Here is a 22816-nt window from a genome sequence, read left to right as displayed (position 1 = left end):
TAATGATCGATATAATTCATATAAATGATATCTTATAATTAACATTTAAAATATTTTTTATTTAATTAATTTTGATAGTATACTTTAATAAGTAATGAGGTAAAAAATGTAAATTTAGTTATATATATATATATGTTGCGCAAAATATATGTGTACATATAATACATATTATAGTATTCTGTAAAATTATATTTTTTTGTTTTTATAGAAAAATTTATCTTTTTTTCAAAGATAATCAGAACAGAAACATAGACTAGTTGAACTACTAATTAGTCAGTATATAAAAATATTAATAAGAATTGCGATTTGTTGCGTTCTAAAGTAAAAGAGATTGTAGTTATGCGAACCTAGATATATCTTCGTCGCGAATATTTTATGATAACATCTTACGTCAGTTACTTACAATACATAGCGCTTTAATAAAACGAACTTGATTTTATATTATGAATAAATATAGTAGTCACATTGATATAGTAGTCACATAATTTTTGTAATATTTTTCTTGAGCTACATTGATGTAAACAATGTACTCTGTCTCTTCTGGTGTAACATCATTGAAGAAATTTCCGCCGGATTTAGAATTGCGGAGAATATTAAACATGCTATAGATATTTTCCAAGATCACCTGTAAGATATGAAGCATAAAGTTTTAATATATATTATAATATACCAATACGCATTACACATACCATATATATACCAAAATGTATATTAGTGCTAATTATTTAAAAAAAGATAAAATAAATTAAAATTTGAAATTTAATGACTATTCATTTAAAAATAAAGAAAGTAATAATTTTAAAATGTCTGCTTAAATGCTTCATAATGCCTGTTTGTACACTTAACCAGTATAACTTACCCTTTGGTTATATTCTACTGGAAATGATGGTTCGCTCATTAATGCCCCCAGAGCTATTAAATTTTCGCAGTCTAACGCATACCGTCTAAATCGGTGATGGCAATGCTCGCCTTCATTATAATCATAGTTTATAAAATCATGTGGTAAAATAAATTGAGCCGTTTTTCCTCCGTTTATTACGAGTACGATACCTAAACCTGAAATATTGGATTTCAAAGAATTATTTATTTATGCATTTTTATTACACATTTTTACACATTTATTCTTATGAATTAGTTTCATTAATTCCATTCCCTATTTATTTCGTAAATAAAAAAGATGATTCTCTTAAACATAATAGATAATTTCTCACCGATTATTAGCTTATTCTGACAGCGATTTGACAAAGCGGTTTGTATTAATGCTATTATGTTAGACCTTGATCTACGACCTTTAGCGCGTATTTTGATCACCGGTCCTCGTTTACCTTCACTGAAAAAAAAATGGCCAAATAAACAGCATTTTATTTGATTGTGACCGTTGATAATTTCCAATCTTAACTCGTCATCCCTCTTAAAAGCGATACAACTATTATTAATAACATTTCTGTGATTTGCCGAGACTACCGCGTTCATAGTAAGCTATAACAGAAATCGCATCCTTATGAATAAAGACAGAAAATGAGATAGATTTGTGTTAAAATAAATAAAAGCTCTATTAAAATTAATGATAAATTGATATAATTAAAATAAAACAAATATATTAACAATAAAATAGTAAAAATAAAATAATAATCTGCTTCACATTTCATTTTCTTTCGTGAAATCAATATGTCTTATGTATATAAAAATATATCAATAGTACATACGTGTCCGTTAGAAGGCATAGATGGTTTTGCGGCTAAACCTGATCCAATAACAAAAGCATCGTTGCTACATCTTGATAATAAATCTTGAAAGTCGAATACGACATCTGTCTGCGGTCTTGGACTAAAATGTCTAAAATGACCCAACTCCAAAATGCCCGTGTTACCGGATAGTCCTGTTAAAATGTAAACTGTATCATGTTTTGTATTTCGAAAATTAAAAATGCTTGTTATTATATTTCTTACCAACTGCGGCAAGATTATACGGCGCTCTGGTTAGACAAGGACAGCTAACCACCGCAATTTCGAATTCCTCGAAGAATGGATTTAATGCGACGTACAAAACTATATCATCATGTAATAAAAGATGCATAAAATATCACCTATCTAAATCAAATAATGAATTTTATATACGTACCATTTTTTAAATCCTCGAGAGTAGGTGTAAATAACAAGTATGATGATTCAATATTTATAATTCCATTACCTCTAGAGTCAACACTGCTCCATGTAGTATCATCCTCACTAATATCATCTTCAACTCGTGGAAAATAATTTTCTCTGATGGGGATTAACGCATTAACGGGTCCCATAATACTTGATTTAAAGTATAAACGCGGTGTTATTAGATAACTATAAAAAGCGTAAGAATTGTTAACAAATTATATACAAAGTAAAAAAACTAACATAATACATATTTCTAGATTTTAAAGATAAAAAAATTATATATATAAATTTTATACTATAATATATATTAAAAATAACATTGTATTAATTTAATGTGCAAACTTGTTAATGGAAAAGAAAATTTGCTTATCAAATTAGCTAGATTATTATTCATTTTAATACTAGCATTATCTTTTTATTAAAAAAATATTATGTTACTAGATTAATCAAAAATTTTGTATACGTGTTAAAATAAAATTGTTAAATGAATAATAATGTATGAAATGTCAAAACTTACTTCTAAAGATATATATTATATAATTCTCTCTTTCTCTCTTTTAAACTTACGTTGTAAAACAGCATATAATTATTATGGTATATAATTATTATTAGTTATTATTACTGTCAATAGCAAATTTTTCCTTTTATAAATCACAAATATGAATAATCAACACAATGTTTCGGCGAGAACTGTAAATGTACTGATCTTTTAAATGTAACAGAAATGCGAAGAAGATAAACAAAATATAACATTAGCGGTCACCAGAGACCGTGACAACAAACTATTATATATTATTAAAAACGTAAATAAGTTATTTATTCACCAACGTACTTGGAAAATTTTAATAATTTATTCTTTAAATTAAAAGATAATTTAGAAAAGATATTAAATTTTTAAAAATTTGTTACTTATACATATAATATTATAATACAATTTTGAAACATTATAAATAACAAAATATCAATTTAATAAAAAAATATATTTTACATGTGTTTTAATGATAATTAATATTATTAAACAGTTTATTTAAATTTCTTTTTATAAACACTTGTACTTTAAATTTCTTTATTTAAAGATATATATTAATTATTTCTTTTTTTAACATTACTTAACACTTAGTCGTATTTGTTGCATTTAAAATTAGCGCGTATTATAATAAAAAATGCATGTATATGCACATGAATTCGTTTGATGAGATTTATTTCTAATGAAATTCATCATAATACCTTCTTTCACCTTTTTATTAACTTTTTATGGCTATCATACTCCCAAATGTTTTTTTAGCTGATTGCGATAATGTTTTCTTTATATGTTTTAAGTATAATAATCGTGAAAAGATAATGAAAAGGTGAAAGATTACTGTGTTATAATGAATTTAATTAGAAATAAATCATCAAACATGTGCATATTATTCTCATCATTCATGTGCATATATATGCAATTTTATTTTTTTGTTTTTTTTGGTATGCCATTATGTGACATTTTATCTACATGTACTTTTTCCGTAAATTTTATTTCGCGTGGGTTTGACAGTCGGATTTTGTTTGTCCGACTGGATTTAATTTATTTGAACGAAAAGAAGCTGTTAAAAATTTTCTGAGATATAATTGTAACGACAATTATTTCTCAATCAAATCAAACATTTAATATTATAAATAGCATAAATTTAAAATTAATTTTACATGTACCAAAAAAAGACTGAAAAGATGAGATTTAATATATCTATTATTTATAAATAAATGTATATTGTTTCAGTCATCATTCGCACGTGAGTGATATTGCAGCATTAACCGTTATAATTAACAATGTATATTTTAAAAAGCAGTTTAATGAGATAAATTTCATGAATCAAAATTTCATTCTCACTTATATACAGGATGTTCTAGAATAACCGTATCACATCTCGTGCAAGGAGAACAAGTGAAATCGAGAAGAAAAATTCTTTACCATTTTTTTCTATAATGCTTTATGAAGGAATTATTATCGAATAAAGTCTGGCCAATCATCGCCGATTTTAGCCAAGTGCATATCAATGAGCCGCGCTCCTGATACCTGATAGTGATGTGTCATTGGGATAGCTGAACGCTCTCGTATACTGTCAGGCGCGCGGCTCATTGACATGCACTTGGCTAAAATCGGCGATGATTGATCAAACTTCACTCCATAATAATTCTTTTATTAAGTGTTATAGAAAAAAATAGTAAAGGATTTTTCTTTTCTGTTTCACATGCTCTACTCGCACACGAGAGCTGATACAATTATTATGGGACACCCTGTATATATATTAAGTTCTCATTATGAAATTTATTAACCATTGAATATGTTACATATATACAATCTTTTACATATCTTCTATAATTATTTTAATAATGAGACTTTGCCTATGCGATAATGCAATAATTATTAATTACAAAATTATTTTGAGTGTTAAAATAATCTATTTTAGACACGCAAATTTGTAAGAGACAAATTTATAAGGGGAAAATTATTAATTTTTGCTGTTAAACACAAAATAAATACATGGTCGTTGGAATCAACTGGCAGATAAAATAGTTTTAATCCTTATTTAGTCCACTGGAAAACTGAAGATCTACAACGTGTCGAATCGCTTAGAAATAAAAAACGCACTATTAATAATAAATAAATTTGAGATAATACGTTGTAAACTTATATCTTAGTATTTACTACTTTCATGAAGTTTTTAATAATTTTTTAATTATTTTTAATGTTATATTAGGTTTTATGTATAATGCAGTTTTAATATTATATAGATATTAATATATTAATATTATATTTTTGTAATGCTTTTTACACACACACATATACACACACACACACACACACACACACACACACACACACACACACACACACACACACACACACATATATATATATATATATATATATATATGTATATACATGTATACATAAATATATGTACATACATAATATTAAAAAGATGCATGACTCATATTGCAGATTTTTTCACTATTAAACGCCGATATATTAATTAAGTATATTAATCAATTATGTCAGTGTATTAATTAAAAATATGTATCAGATATAATACTTCATATTCTTATGACTTGTTATTAATATACTTATTATTGTCATAACTTTTTTAATTTATTAATACCATATTTTAAAAAGAAAATATATTTTTTGTACGTATTTTAAAAGTATTAATCAACATTATTAAAAATCAATTAATTACACTTTTTTTATAAATATTTTGCATTTTGAATTTTTCTTTAATTGTTACAAGAGAAATTTCCAACAAATATTTTTCCTTTTGCATAAATATCCACAGACTATATACACACAATATACCATTCCACATACATGCAAATAAGTTAAAGTAGTTTATCGAAAACTAAGTACTTACTCGATTCGTTTTTTAAACGATCGGGAACGTGCATCTACTCTAAGACGCGACACATTTGTTCTACAGTCGTCCGGCCTCGCCCTCCAGAGATAATGTCACCGTAAAATCGAGAATCCTTTCAAAGCGAGTTCTGCGAGTACGTGTTAACAGCCTCTGGAGTACAAAGATGAAATCATCAAGAGCCTCATAAAGAGGAGACATCCATTCGAAGTCGACATCGTCGAGCATGTTCATAACTTCGTTATTAAACTTCGTTATAAGAGCGATAATTAACATAGCATTATTGACTTTTTCCTCCGAAGAGAGAAAATAACGAGATTCAACTATTATTCAACTCGGCGCACACTATTTTTTTCTTCGATAAAATGCGATTGAATAAAATACCAAAAGATGATAAACTCCTAAAACGATAAGCAACCACCAAGCCAATTAAAAACAAATTAGAAAACGATATAAGTAATGATTTACAAAACATAAATAACACATTTACAAACATAAATAACGATTTATAAAATACTAATGACAAATTCTTTACACAAAAACAATTTGTATGCTCCAACACGCATGATATATAAATACTGTGAAACAGAATTTGTATAAGAAGGAGTTTGGGCTATAACATTCTCTGCGTAATAAAACGTTCAATTTGCTGGATACTGACTAATTTACTTAATTACTATTTTATTTTTCTACTGATAAAAAATACATTACATTTCTGTATTATTCAACCGAAGCTGTAGAATCGTTATAACAATAAATTTTCAGTATTGTTACTATTAATACGAAAAATATGAAACAAAATGAAATACAAAAAGAGAGAAATTGTAAACAAGTGTTACCAATTAAATCATATGGTGGCGATAAAAAGACAATTCTTTGTTATAGACAAGGAGAAATAAAGTTTTTGTATCATATTTTGCTTAATTAAAGATTCCCATTTTTACAAATGTTCTTTTTACATATAAAAGAATCGTCTTTTTATTTTATATCAATCTTTTATTCTAATTTTTTCCTATTTTATTAATATAAAATATAAGATATATATATGTAATTTAATAATTAATATAATTTAAAGTACAAATTATATCTTGCAATTATCATCTACAATATTTCTTATGCAATTAATTTTGATATATACTGTTATACAATACTTTGAAACATGATGAGATAAAAAATATGAGCCTAGATATATAATATATATGTACGTATCGTGCAAAGTATATATATATATATATATATATATATATATATATATATAATTTTTTGTAAAATTATTTTACTTTTATTGAAAAGTTTAGCTTTCTACTAAAAACTTTTTGCAAGTCATCGTTTTGCAAAAAGTTACTTTCCATAACAATGCTAAATTTATAAAAAACATATGAAATATATGTATATATGTACATATATGAATATGTATACATATATGTATTTCACAAATATATCAGTATATATACATATGTGTATTTCACCAATATATGACTATATATGCATATATGTATTTCACAAATTTTTTACAAATTGTTTATAAATATAACTTTACTTCAAAATATTAAAAATTACAATATATTATACTGATCATATTTTAATTACAATTTATCAAAGATTCTACTATATTTTATTAATATTAAATATAAGATATGCATATTTTAATAATCAATATAATTCATATAAATGATATCTTATAATAAATATTTAAAATATTTTTTATAAAATTAATATTGATAGTATACTTTAAAAAGTAATGAAGTAAAAAATGTAAATTTAGTTATATATATGTATGTTGCGCAAAATATATGAGTACATATAATATATATTATAGTATTTTGTAAAATTATATTTTTTTGTTTTTATAGAAAAATTTATCTTTTTTTCAAAGATAATCGGAACAGGAACATAGACTAGTTGAACTACTAGTTAGTCAGTATATCAAAATGTTAATAAGAATTGCGATTTGTTGCGTTCTAAAATAAAAGAGATTGTAGTTATGCGAACCTAGATATATCTTCGTCACGAATATTTTAAGATAACATCTTACGTCAGTTACTTACAATACATAGCGCTTTAATAAAACGAACTTGATTTTATATTAAGAATAAAAATAATTGTCACATTAATCTTTCACATTAATTCACAATAAATCGCAATAAATCTGTGTAACAATGTTCTTGCGCTATATTGATGTAAACAATGTACTCTGTCTCTTCTGGTGTAACATCATTCAAGAAATTTCCGCCGGATTTAGAATTGCGGAAAATATTAAACATGCTATGGATATTTTCCAAGATCACCTGTAAGATATGCAGCATAAAGTTTTAATATATATTATAATATACCAATACGCATTACACATACCATATATATACCAAAATGTATATTAGTGCTAATTATTTGAAAAAAGATAAAAAGAATTAAAATTTGAAATTTAATGACTATTCATTTAAAAATAAAGAATCCATTTAAAAATAAAGAAAGTAATAATTTTAAAATGTCTGCTTAAATGCTTCATAATGCCTGTTTGTACACTTAACCAGTATAACTTACCCCTCGGTTATATTCTTCTGGAAGTGATGGTTCGCTATTTATTGCCCCCAGAGCTATTAAATTTTCGCAGTCTAACGCATACGGTCTACATCGGTGATGGCAATGCTCGCCTTCATTATAATCATAGTTTATAAAATCATGTGGTAAAATAAATTGAGCCGTTTTTCCTCCGTTTAGTACGAGTACGATACCTAAACCTGAAATATTGGATTTCAAAGAATTATTTATTTATGCATTTTTATTACACATTTTTACACATTTATTCTTATGAATTAGTTTCATTAATTCCATTCCCTATTTATTTCGTAAATAAAAAAGATGACTCTTTTAAACATAATAGATAATTTCTCACCAATTATTTGCTCACGCTGACAGAGGTTTGACAAAGCGTTTTGTATTAATAGTATTATGTTAGACCTTGATCTACGACCTTTAGCGCGTATTTTGATCACCGGTCCTCGTTTACCTTCACTGAAAAAAAAATGGCCAAATAAACAGCATTTTATTTGATTGTGACCGTTGATATTTACAACTCTAAACTCGTTATCCCTTTTAAAAGCGATACAACTATTATTAATAATATTTCTGTGATTTGTCGAGACTACCGCGTTCATAGTAAGCTATAACAGAAATCGCATCCTTATGAATAAAGACAGAAAAGAAGACAAATTTGTGTTAAAATAAATGCAAGCTTTATTAAAATTAATGATAAATTGATATAATTAAAATAAAACAAATACATTAACTATAAAATAGTAAGGATAAAAGAATAATCTGCTTCACATTTCATTTTTTTTCGTGAAATCAATATGTCTTTTGTATATAAAAATATATCAATAGTACATACGTGTCCGTTAGAAGGCATAGATGGTTTTGCGGCTAAACCTGATCCAATAACAAAAGCATCGTTGCTACATCTTGATAATAAATCTTGAAAGTCGAATACGACATCTGTCTGCGGTCTTGGACTAAAATGATCAAAACAACCAAACTCCAAAATGGCCCGTGTTACCGGATAGTCCTGTTAAAATGTAAACTGTATCATGTTTTGTATTTCGAAAATTAAAAATGCTTGTTATTATATTTCTTACCAACTGCGGCAAGATTATACGGCGCTCTGGTTAGACAAGGACAGCTAACCACCGCAATTTCGAATTCCTCGAAATATGGATTTAATGCGACGTACAAAACTATATCATTACGTAATAACAATTACATAAAATATCACCTATCTAAATTAAATAATGAATTTTATATACGTACCATTTTTTAAATCCTCGAGAGTAGGTGTAAATAACAAGTGTGATGATTCAATATTTATAATTCCATTACCTCTAGAGTCAACACTGCTCCATGTAGTATCATCCTCACTATCATCTTCATGTCGTGGAGAATAATTTTCTCTGATGGGGATTAACGGATTAACGGGTCCCATAATACTTGATTTAAAGTATAAACGCGGTGTTATTAGATAACTATAAAAAGCGTAAGAATTGTTAACAAATTATATACAAAGTAAAAAAACTAACATAATACATATTTCTAGATTTTAAAGATAAAAAAAATTATATATATAAATTTTATACTATAATATATATTAAAAATAACATTGTATTAATTTAATGTGCAAACTTGTTAATGGAAAAGAAAATTTGCTTATCAAATTAGCTAGATTATTATTCATTTTAATACTAGCATTATCTTTTTATTAAAAAAAGATTATGTTACTAGATTAATCAAAAATTTTTATATACATGTTCAAATAAAACCGTTAAATGAATAATAATGTATGAAATGTCAAAACTTACTTCTAAAGATATATATTATATAATTCTCTCTTTCTCTCTATTAAACTTACGTTGTAAAACAGCATATAATTATTATGGTATAAAATTATTATTAGTTATTATTACTGTCAATAGCAAATTTTTCCTTTTATAAATCACAAATATGAATAATCAACACAATGTTTCGGCGAGAACTGTAAATGTACTGATCTTTTAAATGTAAAAGAAACGGGAAGAAGATAAACAAAATATAACATTAGCGGTCACCAGAGACCATGACAACAAACCAATATATATATATTACTAAGAATGTAAATAAGTTATTTATTCACCAACGTCCTTGGATAATTTTAATAATTTTAATAATTTTAATAATTTATTCTTTAAAATAAAAGATTATTTAGAAAAGACATTAAATTTTTAAAAATTAGTTACTTATACATATAATATTATAATACAATTTTGAAACATTATAAATGACAAAATATCAATTAAATTTTTGTTTTCTTTTTGCATGTGTTTTAATGATAATCAATATTATTAAACGGTTTATTTAAATTTCTTTTTATAAACATTTGTACTTTGAATTTCTTTATTTAAAGATATATAGTAATTATTTACTTTTTTATCATTATTTACCACTTATTCGTTGTATTTAATTATTTGTTGTATTTAAAATTAACGCGTTTTATAATAAAAAATGCATGTATATGCACATGAATTCGTTTGATGAGATTTTATTTCTAATGAAATTCATCATAATACCTTCTTTCACCTTTTTATTAACTTTTTATGGCTATCATACTCCCAAATGTTTTTCTAGTTGATGATTGCGATAATGTTTTTCTTTAATTTTAAGTATGATAATCGTAAAAGATAATGAAAAGGTGAAAGAAGATTACTGTGTCATAATGAATTTCATTAGGAATAAATCATCAAACATGTGCATATTATTCTCATCATTCATGTGCATATATATGCATCTTTTATTTTTTTATTTTTTTTTGGTAGATGATTATGTGACATTTTATCTACATGTACTTTTTCCGTAAATTTTATTTCGCGTGGGTTTGACAGTCGGATTTTGTTTGTCCGACTGGATTTAATTTATTTGAACGAAAAGAAGCTGTTAAAAATTTTCTGAGATATAATTGTAACGACAATTATTTCTCAATCAAATCAAACATTTAATATTATAAATAGCATAAATTTAAAATTAATTTTACATGTACCAAAAAAAGACTGAAAAGATGAGATTTAATATATCTATTATTTATAAATAAATGTATATTGTTTCAGTCATCATTCGCACGTGAGTGATATTGCAGCATTAACCGTTATAATTAACAATGTATATTTTAAAAAGCAGTTTAATGAGATAAATTTCATGAATCAAAATGTCATTCTCACATATTCAGCAGCGTGTTTTAAAATAACCGTATCACCTCTCGTGAAGATAAAGCAACTGAAATCGAGAAGATAATTTTTACATTTATTTCTATAATGCAAATATATAATAAAATTTAACACTTACTCTATTCGTTTTTTAAACGATCGGGAAAGTGCATCTACTCCAAGAGGCGACGCATTTGTTCTACAGTCGTCCGACCTCGCCCTCCGGAGATAATGTCTCCATAAAATCGAGAATCCCATTAAATCGAGTTCTGCGAGTACATGTTAACAGTCTCTGGAGTATAGAGATGAAACTGTCAGAATCCTCATAACGAGGAGATACCCATTCGAAGTCGACATCGTAAAGCATATTCATATCTTCGTTAATAGGAGCGATAACTAACATTAATTACTTCTTCTTCGGAAGAGGGAAAATAACGAGAACAATCATTCAACTTTGCGCACACCATTTTTTTCTCTTCGATAAAATGCGATTGAATGAATAAAATAGCAAAAGACGCTAAAAACCTAAAACGTTAAGCAATCAACAAGCCAATTAAAAACAAATTAGAAGACGACATAAGTAACAATTTACAAAACATAAATAACAAATTTACAAACATAAATAACGATTTATAAAACACTAATGACAAATTCTTTACACAAAAACAATTTGATATCAATGCGATATCAAACACGCATGATATATAAATACTGTGAAATGGAATTTGTATAAGAAGGAGTTTGGGCAATAACATTCTTCTGCGTAATAAAACATTCAATTTACTGGATACTAACTAATTTTATTTTTCTACTAATAAAAAATACATTACATTTTTGTATTATTTTAATAAAAAATCATATTTTTTTATCATACCTTTCATATCTTTTATATCATATTTTATTAATAAAAAATGTAAGATATATATATGTAATTTAATGTAATAATTAATATAATTTAAAGTACAAATTAAATCTTACTATTATCATCTACAATATTTCTTATGCAATTAAGTTTGATATATACTGTTATACAATACTTTGAAACATGATGCGATAAAAATATGAGCCTAGATATATAATATATATGTACGTATCGTGCAAAGTATATATATATATACAATATAATTTTTGTAAAATTAATTTACTTTTATTGAAAAGTTTAGCTTTCTACTAAAAACTTTTTGCAAGTCACCGTTTTGCAAAAAAAATTACTTTCCATGACAATGCTAAATTTATAAAAAACATGAAATATATGTATATATACATATATGAGTAAGTATACATGTATATATTTTACAAATTTATCAGTATATATACATATATGTATTTCACAAATATATGATTATGTATACATATAATCTATATTATAGTATTTTGTATAATTATATTTTTTTGTTTTTATAAAAAAATTTATCTTTTTTTCAAAGATAATCAGAACAGAAAGATAGACTAGTTGAACTACTAGTTAGTCAGTATATCAAAATATTAATAAGAATTGCGATTTGTTGCGTTCTAAAATAAAAGAGATTGTCGTTATGCAAACCTAGATATATCTTTGTCGCGAATATTTTATGATAATATCTTACGTCAGTTTCTTACAATACATATCGTTTTAATAAAACAAACTTGATCTTTATATTAAGAATAAAATATTTGTCACATTAATCTTTCATATTAAGTCACATAAAATCATATTAAATCATTTGTAACATCTTTCTTGCGCTATATTAATGTAAAGAATGTACTCTGTCTTCTCTGGTGAAACATCATTGTAGAATTTCCGAAGGATTTAGAATTGGGGAAAATATTAAACATGTTAATGTCATCTTGCAAGATCAGCTGCAAGATATGAAGCTCATAAATATTTCGTGATAATATGGATTTTAAAAGTAAAAAGTTAACATTACCAATAATGTTACAATAGTCTAGCTAGGGAGCATAAAATTTTAATATATATTATAATATATCAATCCGCTTAACGCATAACATATTTATACCAAAATGTATATTAGTGTGAATTAATTAAAAAAGACAAAAAAAATTAAAATTTGAAATTTAATGACTATTCATTTAAAAATGAAGAATCCATTTAAAAATAAAGAATCCATTTGAGAATAAAGAAAGCAATAATTTTAAAATGTCTGTTTAAATGATTCATAATGCCTGTTTGTATATTTAATCAGTATAACTTACCCTTTCATTTATAGTCTTTCAATAATCCATAATGGTTTGCTGATTAATGCTCCCAGAGCTATTAAATTTTTGCAGTCCCACGTGTAGACACGTAACCGGTCATAGTAATCATCGTATGTATTATAGTAATATCTTACAAAATTATCTGGTATAATAAATTGATCCGTTTGTCCTCCGTTTAATACGAGTACGATACCTAAACCTGAAATATTGGATTTCAAAGACTTATTTAATTATGCATATTTATTACACATCATTAAACATTATTCTTATGAATTAGTATCATTAATTCCATTTCCTATTTATTTAGTAAATAAAAAAGATGACTCTCTTAAACATATAGATAATTTCTCACCAATTAATGGCTTATCCTGACACCGTTTACTCAAAGCGATTTGTATTAACGTTATTATGTTAGACCTTGATCTACGACCTTTAGCGCGTATTTTGATCACCGGTCCTCGTTTACCTCCACTGAAAAAAAAATGGCCAAATAAACAGCATTTTATTTGGTTGAAATCCTTGATAATTTTCAATTTTTTTCCATTAGTACTAGAATCCTTATAAGCGATACAACTATTATTAATAACATTTCTGTGATTTGTCGAGACTACCGCGTTCATAGTAAGCTATAACAGAAATCGCATCCTTATGAATAAAGACAGAAAAAGAGACAAATTTGTGTTAAAATAAATAGAAACTCTATTAAAATTAATGATAAATTGATATAATTAAAATAAAACAAATATATTAACAAAAATAGTAAGAATAAAAGAATAATCTGCTTCACATTTCATTTTTTTTCGTGAAATCAATATGTTTTTTGTATATAAAAATATATCAACAGTACATACGTGTCCGTTATAAGGCATAGATGGTTCTGCGGCGAAACCTGATCCAATAACAAAAGCATCATTGCTACATCTTGATAATATATCTTGAATGTTGAATGCGACATTCGTCTGCGGTGTTGGAGAAAAATTACGAAAACTACCCAACTCCAAAATGCCCGTGTTACCGGATAGTCCTGTTAAAATGTAAACTGTATCATGTTTTGTATTTCGAAAATTAAAAATGCTTGTTATTATATTTCTTACCAGCTGCGGCAAGATTATACGGCTTTTTGGTTAGACAAGGACAGCTAACCACCGCAATTTCGAATTCCTCGAATAATGGATTTAATGCGACGTACAAAACTATATCATCACGTAATAAAAGATGCATAAAATATCACCTATCTAAATCAAATAATGAATTTTATATACGTACCATTTTTTAAATTCTCGAGAGTAGGTGTAAATAACAAGTATGATATTCTATAATTTTCATTTCCATTATCTCTAGAGTCATCACTGCTCCATGTAGTATCATCCTCAATAATATCATCTTCATATCGTGGAGGATGATTTCTGATGGGGATAAACGGAATGGGTCCCATAATACTTGATTTAAAGTATAAACGCGGTGTTATTAGATAACTATAAAAAGCGTAAGAATTGTTAGCAAATTATATACAAAGTAAAAAAACTAACAGAGTACATATTTCTAGCTTTTAAAGATGAAAAAAATTATATATATTAATTTTATATTACAATATATATTAAAAATAAGATTGTATCATTTTAATGTGCAAACTTGTTAATGGAAAAGAAAATTTGCTTATTAAATTAGCTAGATTATTATTCATTTTAATATTTAGAATTATCTTTTTATTAAAAAAAGATTATGTTACTAGATTAATCAAAAATTTTGTATACATGTTAAAATAATATCGTTAAATGAATAATAATGTATGAATTGTTAAAGCCTACTTCTAAAGATATATATTATATAATTCTCTCTTTCTCTCTATTAAACTTACGTTGTAAAACAGCATATAATTATTATGGTATATAATTTTTATTAATTATTATTACTGCCAAAAGCAAATTTTTCCTTTTATCACAAATATGAATAATCAACACAATGTTTCGGCGAGAACTGTAAATGTACTGATCTTTTAAATGTAATAGAAACGGGAAGAAGACAAACAAAATATAACATTAGCGGTCACCAGAGACCGTGACAACAAACCAATATATATATATTACTAAGAATGTAAATAAGTTATTTATTCACCAACGTACTTGGATATTAATATTTTAATAATTTTATTCTTTTAAATTAAAAGATAATTTAGAAAAGACATTAAATTTTTAAAAATTAGTTACTTATACATATAATATTATAATACAATTTTGTAGCATTATAAATAACAAAATATCAATTTAATAAAAAAAAATATTTTTTGCATGTGTTTTAATGATAATCAATATTATTAAACAGTTTATTTAAATTTCTTTTTATAAACATTTGTACTTTAAATTTCTTTATTTAAAGATGTATAATAATTATTTCTTTTTTTATCATTACTTACCACTTATTCGTTGTATTTAATTATTTCTTGTATTTAAAATTAGCGCGTTTTATAATAAAAAATACATGTATATGCACATGAATTTGTTTGATGAGATTTATTTCTAATGAAATTCATCATAATACCTTTTTTCACCATTATCTTTTTATGGCTCCCAAAAGTTTTTCTAGCTGATTGCAATAATGTCTTCTTTATATGTTGTAAGTATAATAATCGTGAAAAGATAATGAAAAGGTGAAAGATTACTGTGTTATAATGAAATTTATTAGAAATAAATCTCATCAAACATGTGCATATCATTCTCATCATTCATGTGCATATATATGCAATTTTATTTTATTTTTTTTTTTTGGTAGGCCATTATGTGACATTTTATCTACCTGTATTTTTCCGGTAAATTTTATTTTATGTTGGTTTGACTCTTGGTTTTTGTTTGTCCGACTGGATTTTATTTATTTGAACGAAAAGAAGCTGTTAAAAATTTTTTGAGATGTAATTATGACGACAATTATTTCTCAATCAAATCAAATACTTAAGATTATAAATAGCATTAATTTGTAATTAATTTGATTGTATCAAAAAAATACTGAAAAGATGAGATTTAATATGTTTATTATTAAACTAAGCTTTGAATCTCGAGCTATCAAATCTTGCAAACCGGTCTTCATAAATGCATGTTTAAATTTTTTTCAATCTGAATCTTGTATCATAAACATTCGTTGCAATCAAAAGTTTGAATTCATATTTCATTAGAAAAATGTCATTAGATTGATTATGATTTTAGTTTCCGAAATATCTTAATCGAAAGTTTAATTTACAATTCCGGATATGCTATTTGGTAAGGTCGCGGCTCCATGAGCAAAATTCTTATCAAGTTAGAAATATATTTTTATGTACTGGGCGTTGTAATATTATTGAATTATTGCATTTCTTGAATTGTGAATTTTGTAACAATTATTAAAAAATAGATTTTTATTATTACAATAGTTTAAACATATTTTAAAAGAAATATTGATAGTAAGATTTAAATTAGCAAAAAAAGAAACAGTGCCAACGATACATTGTGTTCCCATCGGTCATCCCCATCCAAGTACTGACCATGCCCCGTTGCTTAACTTCAGGGATCGGACGAGAAACTGGTGCTTTACAACGTGGTATGACTGCTGACGATGATAAAATTTCCAATTATAAATATATAAATAAGCAGAATTAAAAAATTGAAAATAATTATTTAAATAAAATAGATTTTATAATCACAATAATTGAAATGTACAATTAAAAAAAAATATGAATATTGATAAAATTTAAATTAGTGAATAAGAATAGTGCTAACAGTACATGATGTTCTTAGGTAATCATATTTAATTGTCAGAACAGTCTCCCTTATTTGTGACGATGAAATTGATGAGATGTAACCTTTTATAAATTTTTACCAAATTTCTTAACATTCGTTAAAAATATAGTGGTTTGTTTTATTTAAATACTTTTATAATAATATTTGTTCACACATAAACATACATATGTGTTCAATTTTCAGTAACAATAACATGTCAAAATATAATTAAAATAATAATATATTTAAATTAAATAAAGTTATGTAACAATCAAATATAATTTTCCTTAATGCATTTAATGTTACATTATATATTATCTCTTTGTATTTTTTTGTTTAATTTTGTCATTATATATTATTAAGGTCTATAACAGGCATAAAACTTTTGAGCTTTAGTTTATGTATCTAGTAACTGGAATTATTTTATGTTGCATAACTTATATCAAAAATTTTCATGTTGATTAATATCATGTCATATCGAACAGCAAGAACTCATGTAATTGTTATTCCAATATATGCTAAATAATCTCTTCTGTTACCATAAATATTAAGAGAGAAACATTTTTAACAAAATCAAAAAAAGAGAAAAAAAGGAAGGTAGATATACTGTAATGGTTTGAAAAAAGCAGATCTCGATACAAGGAATAAAATCGTTGATAAACACTTACAATTATTATAAAGCGAAAAATTGTGATAATACTATTTTAGAATACTTGACTTATTCTGCAAACCCTGAAGTCATAATTCATTATTTGGAAGAAACGTTACCATTGCTCCAATATTTGCGGCTAGATTCAATTTTGAACGCAATGTTTTCTGAAAAAGTAACAAAATATTCTTATGCTTTAACAACTAATATTTTTTTTTTACTTTCACGAAAAATACTAAGTACATACTTAAAGACATATTAAAGAATTTCAGAAAATTAAAAGCTAGGTAAATGACATTTGCTTTATAAAAATATATTACTCGTAAAAATAAAAATTTGTTACGTATTTATTATAAATGTATATTGTTTTAGTCATTATCCGCACGTGAGATATTGCAGCATTAACCGTTATAATCGACAATGTATATTCTAAATAGCAGTTTAATGAGATAAATTTCATGAATCAAAATGTCATTCTCACATATTCAGCAGCGTGTTTTAAAATAACCGTATCACCTCTCGTGAAGATAAAGCAACTGAAATCGAGAAGATAATTTTTTTACATTTATTTCTATAATGCATATATATAATAAAACTAAACACTTACTCTATTCGTTTTTTAAACAATCGGGAAAGTGCATTTACTCCAAGACGCGAGGCATTTGTTCTACAGTCATCTAATCTCGCCCTCCGTTATTATATCTCCATAAAATCGAAAATCCCATTAAAGCGAGTTCTGCAAGTACGTGTTAACAGCCTTTGGAGAATAGAGATGAAACCGTCAGGAGCCTCATAACGAGAAGACACCCATTCGAATTCGACATCGTCGAGCATGTTCATATTCTCGTTAACAGGAGTAATAATTAACATAGCATTATTGACTTCTTCCTCAAAAGAGGGAAAATAATGAGAACTATCATTCTTTGAGCACATTTTTTTCTCTTTGATAAAATACGAATGAATAAAATACCAAAAGAAGCTAAAAACCTAAAACGTTAAGCAACCAACAAGCCAACTAAAAAGAAATTAGAAGACGACATAAGTAACAAAACATAAATAACAAATTTACAAACATAAATAACGATTTATAAAACACTAATGACAAATTCTTTACACAAAAACAATTTTTATACTCAATGGCGTATTTGTATACTTAAACACGCATGATATATAAGTACTGTGAAATGGAATTTGTATAAGAGGGAGTTTGGGCAATAAAACATTTTCTGCGTAATAAAACGTTCAATTTCCGGATACTGACTAATTTTATTTTTCTACTAATAAAGAATACATTACATTTCTGTATTATTCAACCAAAGCTCCCCAAGTACACAAAGTAGAATTATTATAATAATAAATTTTCAGTATTGCTATTATTAATATGAAAAAGCAATATGAAATAAAATAAAACACAAAAGATAGAAATTGTAAACCAGTGTAGCCAATTAAATTATATTGTGGCAATAAAAAAACAATTCATTGTTGTAGACTAAGAGAAACAAAGTTTTTGTATCATATTTTGTTTGATTAAAAAATTCCTATTTTTAAAAATTGACACATAAAAAAATTCTGTTTTTATTTTATATCAATCTTTTATACTAATTTTTTTCTACATATTTTATTAATATTAAATATAAGATATGCATATTTTAATGATCGTTATAATTCATATAAATGATATCTTATAATTAACATTTAAAATATTTTCTATATAATTAATTTTGCATACTTTAGTATATTAGTTTAAAAAGTAATGAGGTAAAAAATGTAAAATTAGTTACATATATATATATATGGTGCGCAAAATATATGTATACATATAACATATATATAGTATTTTGTAAAGTTATATTTTTTTGTTTTTATAGAAAAATTTATCTTTTTTTCAAAGATAATTAGAACAGGAAGATAGACTAGCTGAACTACTAGTTAGTCGGTATATCAAAATATTAGTAAGAATTGCGATTTGTTGCGTTCTAAAATAAAAGAGATTGTCATTATGCAAACCTAGATATATCTTTGTCGCAAATATTTTATGATAACAACTTATGTCAGATTCTTACAATACAGTATAGTATAATACAATATAATAGTGCTTTAATAAAACGAACTTGATTTTATATTAAGAATAAAAATATTTGCCGCATTTAGAAACATCTTTCTTGCGCTATATTGATGTAAACAATGTACTCTGTCTCCTTTGGTGTAACATCATTAAAGAATTCTCCAAACGATTCATTATTGATGAAAGTATTAAACATGCTACAGCTATCTGTCAAGAACAACTGTAAGATATGAAGCTCATAAATGTTTTGTGATAATATGAATTTTAAAAGTAAATAATTGGCATTACCAATAATGTTACAGTTTAGCTAGGCAGCATAAAATTTTAATATATATTATAATAATCATATAACCAATCCGCTTAACACATAACATATTTATACCAAAATGTATATTAGTGCAAATTAATTAAAAAAAGATAAAAAAAAATTAAAATTTGAAATTTAATGACTATCCATTTAAAAATAAAGAATCCATTTAAAAATAAAAAAGGCAATAATTTTAAAATGTCTGGTTAAATGATTCATAATGCTGTTTGTACACTTAACCAGTATAACTTACTATATCATCATCTTCTTCCAAAGTCATTAATGGTTCGCTGGATAATGCCCCCAGAGCTATTAAATTTTTGCAGTTCAACGCATACGAGCTTAACTGGTCATAGTAATCCAGGAGTTCATAATAGGCATATCTATCAAAATCATGTGGTAAAAAACGTTGATCCGTTCGTCCTCCGTTTAATAAGAGTACGATACCTAAAGCTGAAACATTGGATTTCAAAGACTTATTTATTTATGCATTTTTGTTACACATTATTACACATTATTCTTATGAATAAATTTCATTAATTCCTTTCCCTATTTATTTCGTAAATAAAAAAGATGACTTTCTTAAACATAATAGATAATTTCTCACCCATTAATGGTTGATGCTGACAGCGATTTGTTAAAGCCATTTGTATTAACGCTAATATGTTAGATCTTGATCTACGACCTTTAGCGCGTATTTTAATTACCGATCCTCGTTTACCTTCACTGAAAAAAAATTGACCAACTAAACAGCATTTTATTTGATTGTGATCGTTGATAATGTTCAATCTTAACTCGTTAACAACAACCTCATAAGCGATACAACTTCTATTAATAACATTTCTGTGATTTGCCGAGACTACCGCGTTCATAGTAAGCTATAACAGAAATCGCATCCTTATGAATACAGACAGAAAATGAGACAAATTTGTGTTAAAATAAATACAAGCTTTATTAAAATTAATGATAAATTGATATAATTAAAATAAAACAAATATATTAACAAAAATAGTAAGAATAATCTGCTTCACATTTCATTCTTTTTTTTGTGCAATCAATGTTTTTTGTATATAAAAATATCAATATATCAACAAAATATATCAACAGTACATACGTGTCCATTATAAGGCATAGATGGTTGTGTCGCAAAACCTGATCCAATAACAAAAACATCGTAGTTATATCTTGATAATATATCTTGAATGTTGAATGCGAAATTCGTCCGCGGTCTTGGATAAAAATTATCAAAATCACCCAACTCCAAAATGCCCGTGTTACCGGATAGTCCTGTTAAAATGTAAATTGTATCATGTTTTGCATTTCGAAAATTAAAAATGCTTGTTATTATATTTCTTACCAGCTGCGGCAAGATTATACGGCGCTCTGGTTAGACAAGGACAGCTAACCACCGCAATTTCAAATTCCTCGAAATATGGATTTAATGCGTCGTACAAAACTATATCATCACGTAATAACAGATGCATAAAATATCACCTATCTAAATCAAATAATGAATTTTATATACGTACCATTTTTTAAATTCTCGAGAGTAGGTGTAAATAACATGTATGATAATCCATAATTTTCATTTCTATTTTCTCTAGAGTCATCACTGTTCCATGTATTATCATCGTCAATAATATCATCTATATATTCAAGATTATTATTTTCTATAAGAATCTCGTTTGCTATAAAATCAATTTCATGTTGTAGAGGAAGATTTCCGAAGGTCGGAATGGGTCCCATAATACTTGATTTAAAGTATAAACGCGGTGTTATTAGATAACTGTCAAAAGCGTAAGAATTGTTAGCAAATTATATACAAAGTAAAAAATCTAACAAAATACATATTGCTAACTTTTAAAGATGAAAAAAATTATATATATTAATTTTATACTATAATATATATTAAAAATAAGATTGTATTAATTTAATGTGCAAACTTGTTAATGGAAAAGAAAATTTGCTTATCAAATTAGCTAGATTATTATTCATTTTAATACTAGCATTATCTTTTTATTAAAAAAATATTATGTTACTAGATTAATCGAAAATTTTGTATACTTGTTAAAATAAAATCGTTAAATGAATAATAATGTATGAAATGTCAAAGCATACTTCTAAAAATATATATTATATAATTCTCTCTTTCTCTCTTTCAAACTTACGTTGTAAAACAGCATATAATTATTATGGTATAAAATTATTATTAATTATTATTACTGCCAAAAGCAAATTTTTCCTTTTATCGCAAATATGAATAATCAACATAATGTTTCGGCGAGAACTGTAAATGTACTGAACTTTTAAATGTAACAGAAACGGGAAGAAGATAAACAAAATATAACATTAGCGGTCACCAGAGACCGTGACAACAAACCAATACATATTACTAAGAATGTAAATAAGTTATTTATTCACCAACGTACTTGGATAATTTTAATAATTTATTCTTTAAATTAAAAGATGATTTAGAAAAGATATTAAATTTTTAAAAATTAGTTACTTATACATATAATATTATAATACAATTTTGAAACATTATAAATAACAAAATATCAATTTAATAAAAAGATATATATTTTGCATGT

The 22816-nt window shown here is 25.5% G+C and overlaps 1 protein-coding gene and 1 long non-coding RNA gene across 17 annotated transcripts; both read right to left on the bottom strand.

The window, feature by feature from the left end:
• Nucleotides 1–215: 215 nt before the first annotated feature.
• LOC126851417 (ester hydrolase C11orf54 homolog) lies at nucleotides 216–22542 on the bottom strand. Of its 16 annotated transcripts, XM_050595367.1 has the most exons (8): nucleotides 22394–22542; nucleotides 21755–22011; nucleotides 21583–21681; nucleotides 21340–21512; nucleotides 20833–21103; nucleotides 20479–20678; nucleotides 19965–20138; nucleotides 19679–19829 (listed from the first exon to the last, which is right to left on the bottom strand). In XM_050595367.1, exons 2-7 carry the CDS (start codon nucleotides 21969–21971, stop codon nucleotides 20001–20003), a joined length of 1098 nt encoding a protein of 365 aa, XP_050451324.1. In that variant the 5' UTR covers nucleotides 21972–22011; nucleotides 22394–22542; the 3' UTR covers nucleotides 19679–19829; nucleotides 19965–20000. The 16 variants fall into 16 exon arrangements, with proteins under 16 accessions (XP_050451336.1, XP_050451334.1, XP_050451335.1 ...); XM_050595379.1 differs by lacking the exons at nucleotides 19679–19829; nucleotides 19965–20138; nucleotides 20479–20678; ... (2 more) ...; nucleotides 21583–21681; nucleotides 21755–22011 and adding exons at nucleotides 216–625; nucleotides 860–1056; nucleotides 1212–1479; ... (1 more) ...; nucleotides 14553–14651; nucleotides 14725–14933 and having other exon boundaries at nucleotides 22394–22520; XM_050595377.1 differs by lacking the exons at nucleotides 19679–19829; nucleotides 19965–20138; nucleotides 20479–20678; ... (2 more) ...; nucleotides 21583–21681; nucleotides 21755–22011 and adding exons at nucleotides 216–625; nucleotides 860–1056; nucleotides 1212–1479; ... (1 more) ...; nucleotides 9172–9270; nucleotides 14725–14933 and having other exon boundaries at nucleotides 22394–22519.
• On the bottom strand, nucleotides 17669–18786 carry LOC126851445 (uncharacterized). The gene is made up of 3 exons (XR_007687673.1): nucleotides 18461–18786; nucleotides 18335–18389; nucleotides 17669–18020 (listed from the first exon to the last, which is right to left on the bottom strand). It is a non-coding gene; the product is annotated as an uncharacterized LOC126851445 (long non-coding RNA).
• Nucleotides 22543–22816: the final 274 nt, after the last annotated feature.

The sequence above is a fragment of the Cataglyphis hispanica genome, chromosome 8 (genome assembly GCF_021464435.1).
Source record: "Cataglyphis hispanica isolate Lineage 1 chromosome 8, ULB_Chis1_1.0, whole genome shotgun sequence".
NCBI classification, from domain to species: Eukaryota; Metazoa; Arthropoda; class Insecta; order Hymenoptera; family Formicidae; genus Cataglyphis; species Cataglyphis hispanica.
The sequence above is the reverse complement of the archived record's forward strand: the minus strand, read 5'-3'. Positions and strand labels throughout refer to the sequence as shown.

Excerpts from the sequence above, each read along its gene's own strand:
- LOC126851417 (XM_050595363.1), bottom strand. The coding sequence starts at position 21,971 with ATGGGACCCATTCCGACCTTCGGAAATCTTCCTCTACAACATGAAATT. Across the intron at positions 21,513-21,582 it reads GTATAATCTTGCCGCAGCTG|GACTATCCGGTAACACGGGC; the intron begins GTAAGAAATATA and ends ACATTTTAACAG. Across the intron at positions 7,828-8,080 it reads CAGAAGAATATAACCGAGGG|GTGATCTTGGAAAATATCCA; the intron begins GTAAGTTATACT and ends CATATCTTACAG.